Here is a 13,791-nt window from a genome sequence, read left to right as displayed (position 1 = left end):
CAGCCTGTCTGCTGTTGAAATTGGGTGGGGTGGGTCATGTTGGGCTGCGAGATGCATGTCTTACCTTTCCAGCTCCTTTGTGTTCCTTGCCATTGTGTCCAGGGAACATTGTAATAAAAATTATAATTATAATTGTTTTGTTAAAGAGGTACTGTACATCCATGTGGTATGTAAGTCAAACCTCATAGAAGCAAAGGAATTTTCTTTTTCTTTCCTCCTCCTCAATCTTTACAACAGGATGTTGAATGAATTGTACTAGTTGAAGATACGGTGGGATCAGGGGTGGGCTACTACCTGGACAGGGGAGAACGCAGTGGGGTAGCGAAATTAGAGCTCCACCCCAGGCAGCCCAATTTGCACTGAAAGATGTTGAAAGAAAATCAGGGCATCCTACATAAGCCACGCCCACAGTGCGCTAGTAAAAAGTTTGGTAGCCCTTCACTGGGTGGGAGGCTACATCTGTCAGAGGAAAACAAATACATTCTTGAAACAGTTCTGTTCCAGTAACATGTGAGTATTGTATCTCTTTGCCTTAATATTTTATCGATTGATGTTTTGAATACAACTCAAAATGTTAGACCAAGGTACTCCAATACTCATTAAATTGATAATGTAATAAACCAGTATGTATTCTTATGAGTTCCTATTGAGTTCTTATTAATTTATTGCTTATCAGTTTTTTTGACTCTATTTTAATGGAAATATTTTATTTCGTAGGAGAGGTTTTAGGGCTTCTGGGACCCAATGGAGCTGGTAAAAGTACAACAATTAACTTGATATCAGGAGACACAGAGCCAAGTGCTGGACAGGTAAATGTAATTTTAACAATGTTAACAAGAAAGAATTTGTACAGGATAGCTTCTTGAATCCTTCCAGTTGTTGGCATAACATCTGGAGGGTTTTTTTCTGTATAACAAAGTAATGTATTGTGTCTGTCTTTTGCTTTTGATTTCCCTTGATATGATATCTTTGTATGTGAATATGCCTATATAGGGGAGAGGAGTGGGTAGGCTTCATATATTTTGTCAGAGTTGTCAGTGATCCAGCCAGCACACAAACAAATAATTCAGCAAGATTCATTATATAGAAGAAACTTCTTTATATACAATAATATAAAACATGATGCATGTGTACAATACCCATGCAGCTCTTGCAATGTGGGAGAGGTATTAGCAAATACAACTACCCACATGCTCCTTGTATACAGAACAGTTAAACCACGCCCAGGCTCCAAGACATCTGGCATGGCTCAGACAACAAATGTTGTGCCTCAGTCACCAAATATTTCCCATTGGCTGACTTGTTGCTATGCCTATTCCAGCTCATGAAATACCCTGACATATTTCTCTCTGGTTCATATGATCAAGAGGAAGGATGGTGTATATGGCTAAGAATGGAGCAGATGGCAGCATTGAAAGTTTTTGCCCAACTGACTCACCCATTTGGAGGTTTTTCCATTTGAAAGGTTGTTTTCCTTCCTTCCTTCCTTCCTTCCTTCCTTCCTTCCTTCCTTCCTTCCTTCCTTCCTCTGAAAAAGACATCAATGGGTGGCCAAGACCAGAGTCCATTTCACATTTTCTATATCATTGAGTTGGAAAGAACAAAAAGTAAAGCTTGAAAATGTCTTGCTCTTCCTTCTATTTATTGTAAAACTTTAAAAAAAATTAGGAGAATAAAGAAAATGAAATAATCTTAAACTAGTATATTGGAAAGTATTAAAATATTAAAGTTAATACTTTATTTAAAAAATTTCTTGTGAAGTTTCACACACAAATCTTTTGCTCTGGTTAATAGCTGCAGTTTGAGATTAAGTGTAGCCCTATGGCATGCTATGCCTCTTCATCTTTCCTGAACTTGGTTCTGAGTGCACTATTTTGGTATAGAATACTTGCATTTCATATTATTCCTTGTCACCTCACTGATATTTCAAAATATATTCTCACATTGAACAAAAACAAATGAGATACGTATGTTATCTATTTGGAACAGGTGCAGATTAAAGGAGCTGATGGAGCTGTGGAAGGGGAAAATGTGGCTCTTGGCTACTGCCCTCAGGAGAATGCACTCTGGTCCAACCTGACCATGAAAGAACATTTGGAGATTTTTGCAGCTGTAAAAGGGATCAGGAAGGATGATGCTATTGTGGCCATTAATCGGTATGGACAAAGAGCCCTGTTTAATAATTAGTTCCCCACTACAAGATTTGTTATTAATAGAAGTCAGTTTGTACATTCAAAACTGAAACATATTAATTGTTATAACAAGTTTTGTGGTTTTATTAGTTGTGTTTTATCTAATTGTGTGTATTGCCTACTGTCTGTCTCTGTTAGTTGTACATGGCTTGCTGTCATTCCTTTTGTTAAAAGGGCATTATAAATAAATGTTTATTATTATTATTATTATTATTATTTATTTATTTATTTTCAGTTTTGATTTTTCATTTTTGGCTATTGAGCTTCACAACTGAAATTTCTACGTGTGATCCAATATTACAATGGAATGTCTTTTATTTTCTTAATATGTCTGTAATTGCATTATATATCAAACATTGTAAGTTCTGTTTTGTTTTTAGAATATCTCAAGCTCTAGAATTCCAAGGGCATTTAAATAAGACAATAAAGACTTTAGGAGCTGGATTAACCAGAAAAGTAAGTTCAATATTTTGTTACTCTGGTACTAATGGACAAATACTAAATATTTGATAGCAGCATCAAGAACAATTGAGTTGCTGTTCTTTGTTATTTTCCCCTTATTTTTGTCAGTCATTCTACTGCTTTATCGTTTGCATTATGTGATCTCTTTTTGAGTGTGAAAAAGTCCAGGGCATTTTGGTGCTGTTTGAAAGCAAATTTGAATAGGTTTGTGGCAAGAAAAGAATGCCTAATACAGCTCTAATGGCCATGCTTGGAACTCTGGAACTCTGGAAACCTGGATTCAGTCTTTATTAAGCACCAAACCTTATGATTGCCTTATATTTTGCTTGGGGACATTATATTTTTTGAATCTGTTGGAATAATGAGGTGAGTTGCTGGACTGCAAACCATCCAGTCAAACAATACTGACATATTAAACATTGACTTTGGTTAACACATGTTCTGTTCTGCATAACATGCAATAAAAAAAAATTGATCTGGAAATTATCTTCTAGCATGTTCAAAAATTGATTCTCATATGTTAATGTTTAACTTGATTCATGCATGCTTAAAATATTTCAAACTGGTATATTTCTGTGGGGGTATCAGAGAAGTGTTAGTGAAATCCTAAATTATACATGGTAGAAAATGTGATATCATATTTTATAATTTTGTTTTGCCAAGGTGATTTCAGCTGTCTAGAACAAACTGTGAAATATGAAGAATATTAATATTAGGATTTAATAGAATGTTGAGGCATATTTAACATTTTTAATTTCTTGGTGCTGATTATGTGTTTCCAATGTAAGGTATCTGCATTCGTTATTAATAAACACTTTATTCATCCCAGTCCATAATAATTTAATATAAAACTGACAAGATCTTTTGACATTTTCTGGTTGTGGTTGATTGAAGGCTACTGAACATTTTAGCAGTCTTTTTTCCTGACATATTCCTATCAAGGGTGGGTTCCTACTTAACTTGCTGCCGGTTCGCATCACAATATTTTGTGTGTGCGTGCATGCTCTGTTCACACATGTGCACGTTCTGTCATCTAATTTTGCTTCCACACATGCTCAGTAGCTGGAATCAGCCTGAAACACAGCCGAAGAGCTGACTGGCCGAAGGAATAAGGTTAAGTATTACAGTGAACCCTCGATCATCGCGAGGGTTCCGTTCCAGGACCCCAAGCGATGATCGATTTTTCACGAAGTAGCGTTTTTTACTTCCACTGCCGCCCGCCCTTCGCCCGCCCACCCCGTTGCTCGCGCCTGGGGTGCGCGCGCGCTTGGGGAAACCCTAGCTCCGCTTCCCAGCTGGGAAGCGGAGCTAGGCTGCCCCAAGCTCGCGCGCGCCGCCCGCCCGCCCACGCTGTTGCCGGCTCCGCTTCCCAGCTGGGAAGCGGAGCTAGGCTGCCCCAAGCTCGCGCGCGCCGCCCGCCCGCCTACGCTGTTGCCGGCTCCGCTTCCCAGCTGGGAAGCGGAGCTAGGCTGCCCCAAGCTCGCGCGCGCCGCGCGCCCACGCTGTTGCCGGCTCCGCTTCCCAGCTGGGAAGCGGAGCTAGGCTGCCCCAAGTTCACGCGCGCCGCCCGCCCGCCCACGCTGTTGCCGGCTCCGCTTCCCAGCTGGGAAGCGGAGCTAGGGTGCCCCAAGCTCGCGCTCCAGCCCACCGCCGCTGGGGTCTTACCGGGGCAAGAGGGGGAAGACCCAGGGAAGCCTCTGCCCGGCGGGGAAACTCCACCATCTACGCATGCGTGGAAGGGCACGCATGCGCAGATGGTGGAGTTTACTTCCGGGTTGAAAACTAGCGAAATAGCCCTTTCGCGATCCTTGAGGACGCGAAACTCGAGGGTTCACTGTAACCCGGGGGCAGGCGGGAGGGCTCTTTTTCAAGCTACAAAAGAGGAGAAACAATCACAAAACAGAAAAAGTCACGAAAAAAGATGGCAGTGCCCACGGACCAGCACTGACTGAACCAGATCTGTGATGCCATTGTCACATCACCAGCAGTTTGCTAGTGTTTCAGATGGTCTGGTCCAAATTGGGAAGAACCCACCCCTAATTCCTATGGAGCTTTACAGATTCAAAAATGTGTAGTTGCAGAGCATTTCATAAATACCTTTTTAAAATTATGTCTTCACGTTTCTGTTTTGTGTTTGCATGAAACATTGTGATTTCCAAGATAAGATTCCTTTTCTACATTTTAGCTGTGCTTTGCTCTGAGCGTGTTGGGTAATCCCACTCTGATGCTTTTGGATGAACCAACCACAGGCCTGGATCCAAAAGGGAAGCGCCAGGTGTGGTAAGTGAATCAGGGATTTACCCTTTAGAATAGGAGTTGCACTTTTATATAGACAGATATCCATTCTCTCCATTTCCCTACCCCCCTTTTCTTTTAATTCTATGGTGTAGGGTGGTGAGATCTTCTACAAATAATATCTGAATCCTATGACTAAACATTACTTCTCATACCTGAATACAGAGAAAGCACCTAACAATATTGCAAGAAGAAATACTTTCCATTCATTCCTCTAGAACATGGGTGTTAAACTTGACCATGTCACTTGATGTGTCGTGACGTATCACATTTTTAACCTTTGCAGAGCTGGCTGCACTTGATGCATCCAGTCTATGGGTTGCCAGTTTGCCAGGCATACCTCAGCCACTGTTGGAAAATGTTATGTTCCTATCTGTGCAAATAAAGAATCTGACTCATGCTGGGGAAAACTGGTTTCTTCCTTCCTCCTCTTCCATCTTCTCTTCATGATCCCAAAGGCTAAAAGAGAAAACTCTTGGGGAAACTTTAGTAATTTTCTATGGGGAAGGGGGGGGGGAGAAAGGTAAGGAGAAAAGATAGAGGTTTTCTTATCGCTCTTTACAATCCTTTAAAATTAAAATTAATTTGGGACTAGATGGTGTTGTGGTTAGCTCTGGCCCAGCTCCTGCCCCAAGGACTGTGGATGTGGGGGAGACATCCACATGCTGCAGGCCTGTTTTGCCCCCGGTGGAATCTGCTGATGAAGGCTCCTCTGACCAAGAAGACATGAGTGACAGGGAGGAGGAGAGTGTGGCAGACAGCTCAGAAGGAGATCAATTATCTAGCTCCTCCTTGGATTCAGAACAAGAGTTAGTGATACAGCCACGCATGCGGAGAGTGATGCATAGGCAACAACTGAGAGATTATTATCAAACAAAATGAGGCCACCTGTGGTTGGGTGGGGCTGTGGTAATTAGTGAGGCTGCTATAAATAGCAGCCTGTAGGTTTGGCCATTGTGGAGGATTATCTGATCATTGTGTTTCATGACTACTTTACTGACTTTGACCTTTTGTGTGCTGATTTTCCCCCGCTTTGAAACTAAACCAGAGCAAAGTGTGTTTCACTTTGTGAAAGAAGGACTGTGAATTGCCTCACAGCTGCAAGCTAAGTATCACAGAACTGATAAGGGACTTGTACAAATTACCAGTTTGTTTGGAGAGGAGTGCTCTTTGCTAAACCAAAAGAGGGCTTAGTTTAAGTAAATTTTCATTATAAAGAACATTGTTTTGAATTTTCAAACATGTGTGTGTCTGAAATTTGTACCTGTGAATTTTTGGGAGGAGTCTATCAGAGAGCCCGACAGAACAGATGGGAGTAGTTTTTCTTCTGCCATGGAAGATGTCCCCATCAATTATGCAGGATCAGAACAGAATGGCAATTGCTGGAACAGGCCTTTGAAGCTGCTTCAGGGTTGCTTAAACTTCCTCAACCATTTGTTGTCAACAGGAGAGCAATTCACACTATGCTACAGGAGAAGGATGAAGGAGTCATTTTGACAACTCACCACATGGAGGAAGCAGAGGTGTTGTGTGACCGAGTAGCTATCATGGTGTCTGGACAACTCAGGTGGGTTTCTTTAAATGTTTTACCTATGTAACAGACTATCCAAATAAAGAAAATATAGATAAAACCCAAATAGAGAATTGCATGAAGCAAAGTGAATGAAGTAAAGGATAGTTCTTGTTCAGCTTGTATTTTTTAATTCAAGGAAGCTTTCTTTCTTTTTGGTGATATCAATATTTTCTAGTAGGAATTGCTTAAATAGCAATTTTCTATTTCCAAGTGGATTGTGAGAACACAAAGACAAATGCTGAAACTGAATGAGTTTCATGGGAGTTCAGATGATTCCACAATAGACTAGAGAAGATATCATAGATATTACACAGATACCACATCACATAGAGCAAAATCAAATATGGGCAATGGTAACAGATGTCCTGTGCATGGTTTAATACAGATAGCAAGTGCTCTGGGGTGACGTTTTTTTGTTATGGGCAAAGAACTTCCACATGAACAAATGCCCAAACTGGGGCAAAGTATGCCTTCACCTTGAATAATAATTATTTAAGTAAAGCTACTTCCCACATGGGCAAAATTCATGATTGATGGGAATTGGGATAGTCCACAAGATCCAATGACTTCATATGGATATTCTTTGAATGCATGGGAAAGGGCAGCTGCATGAAACTAGTGGAAATAAACTATATTTCAAAATAGAATTCACAGATACCATAATGTCACCTCCCAACCCTGGCAACAGGCATTTAATTACCCAATGGTTTGCCTGTAAACTACCTGGGACTTGCAACTTCCCTAAGTACCCCTCCACTAACTCTGTTTGTTGGAAGTCAGCAAGAAATGGGAAAGAGCCAGGGATGGACCAGGACCCGGAATGGAGGGAACAATGTTCCAGTAGCGGAAATGGAGCGCGTAGTTTAGCTCCATTATCACCGGCTGTACATGTGCAACTGGCACGATTCCGGTAAAAATTACTGGGGTTTTTGCTTCCATGCACTCATGGCAGAGCCGCCATGAGCAGAGCGTCAAGGTGGGTGAGTGGATGGGAGCGGAGTCACAGTGGGCAGGTCGCTTGTGGCAAGCGAGCGAATAGGCCACTCGCAGCAGAGCTGCTGTGAGCAGCATGGCAGAGGGACCAGCAGCTGTTGCCTTTTTTTGAATGGTTTTCCAGGCCTTTTTGCTTCTGCGCATGCGTGGAAGCGGAAAAAAAACCCTAGAAATCTCACGCGCGCGCATCCTCACGTGATATTTGGCTTCTGTGCATGCATAGAAGCTGAATCCTATGCCAGGCAGGCAGGCACACCGGGTGCACATTTGCTCCCGCACTCTTGGCCCATTCCGGTAGCCCCAGGAATGGTGGCCCACCGCTGGAAAGAGCTAATTGCTGAACAATCCATAATTGTTGCTTAACAATGGCAACAGGGAGTGCAGGAATTGCTGTACTAAGTGATAAGGTCAGATGGCATCGTGCTTTATAACCATATTTCTTAGAAACAGAAGTTCCAGTCAAAGGGTCTGTTGTTAAGCCAGGACTATCTACGTCTGAATGGTATATGATAATCCTTTCTTTCTGCAGGTGCCTTGGTTCAATTCAGTATTTGAAAAGCAAATTTGGGAAAAATTACTTGTTGCAAATAAAAGTAAAGGGAGTAGAACAAGGAGAACTTGTGAATACTGAGATTCTAAAGATTTTCCCACAAGCGGCACGTCAAGAAAGGTAACATCTCTGCAGTTTTTTTAAAAAATGTTTTAATTAGTACATTCCATATTATTCTGATAGTGATTTTTTTCACTTTTATTTTGCTTTTGGGATCTGTCAGAGTAACCAGCTGAATATGGCTTTTGGCTGTTGCCTCTGTTCACTCTGCCTTTGGTTAAGGAGACAATTCAGCCTGATTTATTTGGCTTTCATGTGCATTTTCTAAGCTGAATTAGGACTCTCCTATGGAGCTGTTTTCCAAAATACATTTACTTATTTTATTTATTTATTTATTTGATTTTTTGCCGCCCTTCTCCTTAGACTCAGGGCGGCTTACAACATGTTAGCAATAACACTTTTTTAATAGAGCTAGGCTATTGCCCCCACAATCCGGGTCCTCATTTTACCCACCTCAGAAGGATGGAAGGCTGAGTCAACCTTGAGCCGGTGATGAGATTTGAACCGCTGAACTTCAGATCTACAGTCAGCTTCAGTGGCCTGCAGTACAGCACTCTACCTGCTGCGCCACCCTGGCTCATCCAAATTACTATCAACTACTGTATATCAAGAGAGTTTTAAGCAGATGGAAGTGTAAATGTTCCTTTCTGTCAACCTCACATTAAACAGGAAGTTTTAATATTGTTTAAAACTTATTTACTTGGGTACTGTTATGACTCAGTTGGTCATGGTTAGGCAAGCCTCCAGAGAGTTCTCCATTTCTCTTGGGAGTGGTTGAACAAAATGGCCCTCCGCCAATCAGTAAGGCTCCACCAGAGGCGGGATGCTCTTACCTGAATACCAGTGTGCTGCACGCACATCATGATTATTCACACACATGTTCCTACCACGTGATTTTGCTTCTGTGCACGTGCAGGAAGCAAAAATTGCTGAAATCACGCATGCGCATGCATCCCCTCATAAGATTTTGCTTCAGCGCATGCGCAGGCAGCAAGATAAAGCCATTTTTAAAAATAATTTAAAAAGATGGTGCCACATGACAGATTGGTAAAGACTGCACCGGAGCCATTGTGTGCAAATTGCTCAATCTGTGGGCTGCTACTGGAATGGAGCTCTGGGGCATACTGGTAGCAACCCACCCCTGGCCGCTCCACCCTCAGTCCAAGATTACCCAGCAAGTCCACAAACAAAATTCCAGGCATAAAACAAAGGCAGTTTCAAATGCAAAGACTTCAGGGCTCAGGTAAGACAAAATCGGTTCTCAAAATAAGGCAAAGCAGTCTTCAAACCAAGGCAAAACCCCAAAAGGTGAAGAGTCAATGCCAGGGGAATGTAATTTTTAAAAAACCCAATATTTGTTCCTGGCAAAAGCCCTTCCTTACAGCATCTCCTTAAATTCTACTCTCCAGGTGAACGTCATGAGGAGGGGCGGGGTGCCCTCCTCTCAAGTAGTCAGGTCGCCCTGAGCTGACACTGCCTCCTCTTCATTCTCCATCCTCGGGGATTGAACGGGGGAGGCATTTACTCATCTCTGGAGCTCCGCTGCTTCTCTGCTCTGCTGCCTGCCCTTTCCATCTCCTCCCTCTTCCTCCTGCACCCTCTCTTCCTCCCTGCGTATTCTTCCAAAGCCCAAGGGACCCAAGACTGCTTCATCTTTGCCTACAGGTCATTCCTCATGGGCAGAGGAACTCCTCCTCCACATCAGACCCTACTCTGATGGGGTCATGACAGGGGTGTCATGCATAGTTCCCTCTAAGCTGAGCAGTGAGCAATCGCTCACTTAAAAATCATCATCAACTCAGAGTTTTCCAAACCTGCCCAGAAGCCGAGAGGGAAAGAGTGAGAGGGAAGGAGAGAGAGAGGAAGAGAGGAAAAGAGGGAAACAGATAGAAAAAAGAGAGGAAGGAAAAGGGAAAGAAAAAGAATGGGAGTAAGGAAGAGAGAAAGAAAATCAAAATCTAGTTTGAAACTAGCTCAACTATTTAAGTGGCATTTTGATATTGATAGAGTTGCCCTATTATGAGCTCACTGTTATAGATACACAGTAATTATTTATTTACTTATTTATTTATTATTTCTGTGCCACCCAGTCCCGGACTGCCGCTCAGACACTATACTTTTCCGCCCCCCCCCAAAAAAAAAAATTAAAGGGAACACTGGTGTCATGTGTATTTTTCTTGCCAGATAAGGCATCTTGCATGCAGATTCTTTCCAAAATACTCATAACTCTGCCCCAAAATATTGCTATGGATTTATTCCTTATATTCCCTTCCCTTCCAACTTTTCTTTTTCTGTACAAGTTGCCTTGGTTAGCATTTTGTGTTAATTTAATAACTAATGATTGGTTTCCCTTCCTCTTAGGATATCTACTTTGTTGGCCTATAAGATCCCAATGGAAGATGCCCTGCCTCTCTCCAGAGCCTTTGCCATGCTAGAAGATGGTAGGTTGGGATAAATGTTGCACTGATTTGTAAGGGCCTGCAGACTGCCTGGCAGTTAGATCAGGGGCAAATTTGTTGGCTGTCAATTTCAACCACACACAATGAACAGTCTTCCGTGTGTGTTTCTCACTAAGGGTAAATCAACTACAGTTATAACTGACTTTCTATTTTATTTACACAGCTAAACAACGCTTCAGCCTTGAAGAGTACAGCTTTTCTTTGAACACTTTGGAACAGGTAATGGCTCAGATATTCAAATAATATAGTGGTACTTATAGTGAGAAAATACTGTCTCACATACTAGGATAAAATAAATTTGGTCTATAAGTTATTTTGACTATTTGGGAGCAGGAGGTGACTGGAATAATTGTAAGACTTATTTTAAAATTTAAAAATGCCAAGAGGAAATTAAACTAACAACCTTCTCTAGGTTAAGGGAGAATCTTAAGCTCTATGCTTAGCACTGGTAAAGGGAGAAATACAGTATCAGATGCATGCTGGGAAAAACAGAATATTTTAATGCTTTTTAAACCTTACATAGATAAATTTACCTTTGCGTTTCCACTTCAAGAAAAACACAGACTTAAGGTGCTATAATCCATTATGCAATTATTGTACATTCTCAAATGTGTCTAGGTAGAAGCCAAAATCAATGCTAGCAGTTTATAAACAAAATGTACTGTATGTACAATTCCTTTACAGTTATTGATTTATTGTATTATTCAGGTATTCCTGGAACTGTGCAAAGAACATGAGCGAGATTATTTTGAATTGGCTCCAACTTTTGAATGGAGGGAACTGTAGCACCAGCAAGATAGTTGAAAGACTAATCAACAACCAAGGGAAATACCTGTTTCTTCCTCCAGCAAAAATGAAGGACAAATAGGTTAAACACTGTAGGGAATGTTGCATCTGGACATCCAATGGATAAAAGATATTCTGTAGTCTTCTGTATGTTTAACAAATATGTCTAGTTATCTGTTAGATTAACCCTCATATTGATCATGTATATAGCATTTCTCAAAATTTCGCAACGAGAGGCAAAATGAATGTTTCTGCACTATTTTGTTTTTCATGAGAAAAACTGGAAATGAAAATATATATTTTTAATATATGTATTGTTTATAGCCTAGCACACAAACATGTAAAGATGGGATATTTTTCTCAGAATGTGTTAATATTTTTAATTCAGATAACAATTCAATGTATACCCAGTGTTTATTGGATGGATATATAAACAGCCATATTCTGTTTATATATACTCTATATTCCCTACTCTAAATTTTCCATTTTAATAAATAATAATATAGCTGACCCAATTAACTATTGTACTACCACAATGGTTCTCGACCTGGGGGTCAGGACTTCTTTGGCGGTCGAATGACCATTTCACAGGGGTCGCCTAAGACCATGGGAAAAGACAAGTTTCCCATGGTTTAGTTAGGAACTAAATCTATTATTTTGGCGCCTTGGAACATTTTTACAATCTGACCAATCAGGCGTTTACAATGGGGGTGTCCCTCTGACAATTCCTGCCAATTAGCTTAAAGCTCTGTTTTGAGAATTGGTGCCAGACTTATGGTTGGGGATCACAACAACACGAGGAACTGTATTAAGGGGTTGCGGCATTAGAAAGGTTGAGAACCATTGTACTACTGTACAGTAGTCCCTCGCTATACCGCGCTTCACCTACTGCGGCTTCACTTCATTGCGGGTTTCTGAGGAAGTCGATCGGCAGATTTAAACAGCCCGCCGAACTCGATCGGCAGGTTTTTTTAAAAAAAAAAAAATCTAAAATTGTAAATACTGTATTTAAATACTGTATCTAAAATAAATACTGTGTGGGAAGGGTTTATAAACACTTAAAACAATGAAAACTTACCAAACAATTACAATATAAATACTTAAATAAGTACTATCAGTCGATAAATTCCCCATCGCGGATTTCACCTATCGCGGCCAGGTCTGGAACGTAACACCAGCGATAGGTGAGGGACTACTGTATATCATCAGAAATTGTTTGCTAACCTGCTTCTTGTGAAATGACTAGAAAAAAGACATGAGCATGCTTTTTACGAGGGTCACCAGAAGGTAATGCACCAATTTTTTTTCCTCAGGCAACAATAATGGTACGAATGCGAAACTTTAGATATACATTATTTGAATTGTCACGAGTGCATGTGTAAATTTTGTATTTTTTCAGACAGATAGCAGTGTTTTGAAATGCTGTTTGCAAGTGATGTACGTTACAAGCAGTGTGTCGTCATTAAATTTCTCACTGTGGAGAAAGAAACTGTTGGGAACATTCAGAAACATTTGGGTACAGTTTATGGAGAATCTGCATGGATCTGAATGGATGCAATTCGCGGAAGACATTTTGAGGATGACAAAGAGGCTTGGTGACCAGAACAAGGAGTGGTATCGACAGGGCATACACACCCTTGTATCTCGCTAGAGGAAGGCCATAAAACGGGATGGAGATTACGTGGAAAAATAGAGAGTGTAGAAGAAACATCATTTATTCCTTTGTGTAAGTTTCATTGTGTTCAATAAATAATTATTGAAGAAAAAAATGTGGTGCATTACTTTCTGGATGACCCTCATATATTGACTGGTTCCTAATAGGATCAGATTGCTAATTTGTACCCAGACTATCATTGAGTGTTGTATTTTATGATTCTTAATGAACTTTTCTTTTCTTTTATGTACACTGGGGGCATGTGCACCAAGACAAATTCCTTGTGTGTCCAATCATACTTGGTCAATACAATTCTATTCTATTCTACTCTACTCTACTCTACTCTACTCTATTCTATTCTATTCTATTCCTTTCTATTCTATTCTATATATTCCGACCTCAAAGCCCTATAGAAAGGTGCTCACTTTTGTCTCATATCTGCATTATTTGAGATTATTTGAAATTCAGCCATGTTGCTGGTGAAAGTTGTTTCTAGTCCTCCATCTTGGATGGGGGAAATCAAATACATTGCATTCATACTTTTAATATGCTTTGAATACCAGATGGATGATAATTTTGTTGAGAGAGAAATTTGCAGTGAAATTTACTCTTTCCCTATTAGATCATAAAGAGTTAAATACAAATAATCATGAAAGGTTTTACTGGATGGCAAAGAAGTTGAAGTTTATACGGTAATAATACTGAACTCTTAGTGATGTATGGAAAATAACTCGTTTAAGCAATAAATACCATGTACGTTATTGAAA

The 13,791-nt window shown here is 40.6% G+C and overlaps 1 protein-coding gene across 2 annotated transcripts in view; it reads left to right on the top strand.

Moving 5' to 3' along the window:
- LOC139161324 (ABC-type organic anion transporter ABCA8-like) overlaps window positions 1-13,791 on the top strand; it is a 98,767-nt gene extending 84,976 nt beyond the window's left edge. Inside the window, exons 30-39 of one of the 2 annotated variants that reach the window (XR_011558092.1) lie at window positions 718-809; window positions 1,990-2,156; window positions 2,573-2,648; window positions 4,840-4,934; window positions 6,397-6,516; window positions 8,045-8,185; window positions 10,487-10,566; window positions 10,748-10,803; window positions 11,293-12,215; window positions 12,560-13,791. Coding sequence is in view for 1 of the 2 variants with exons in the window: in XM_070740302.1 (XP_070596403.1) it covers window positions 718-809; window positions 1,990-2,156; window positions 2,573-2,648; window positions 4,840-4,934; window positions 6,397-6,516; window positions 8,045-8,185; window positions 10,487-10,566; window positions 10,748-10,803; window positions 11,293-11,370 (905 nt within the window). In the remaining variant the exon portion in view is untranslated. Of the gene's footprint in view, window positions 1-717; window positions 810-1,989; window positions 2,157-2,572; window positions 2,649-4,839; window positions 4,935-6,396; window positions 6,517-8,044; window positions 8,186-10,486; window positions 10,567-10,747; window positions 10,804-11,292 lie in introns of both variants that reach the window. The other variant, XM_070740302.1, reaches the window with a different exon arrangement.

The sequence above is a fragment of the Erythrolamprus reginae genome, chromosome 2 (assembly GCF_031021105.1).
Source record: "Erythrolamprus reginae isolate rEryReg1 chromosome 2, rEryReg1.hap1, whole genome shotgun sequence".
NCBI lineage: Eukaryota > Metazoa > Chordata > Lepidosauria > Squamata > Dipsadidae > Erythrolamprus > Erythrolamprus reginae.
Note: the sequence above shows the minus strand (reverse complement) of the source record. Positions and strands in the feature narration are given on the sequence as shown.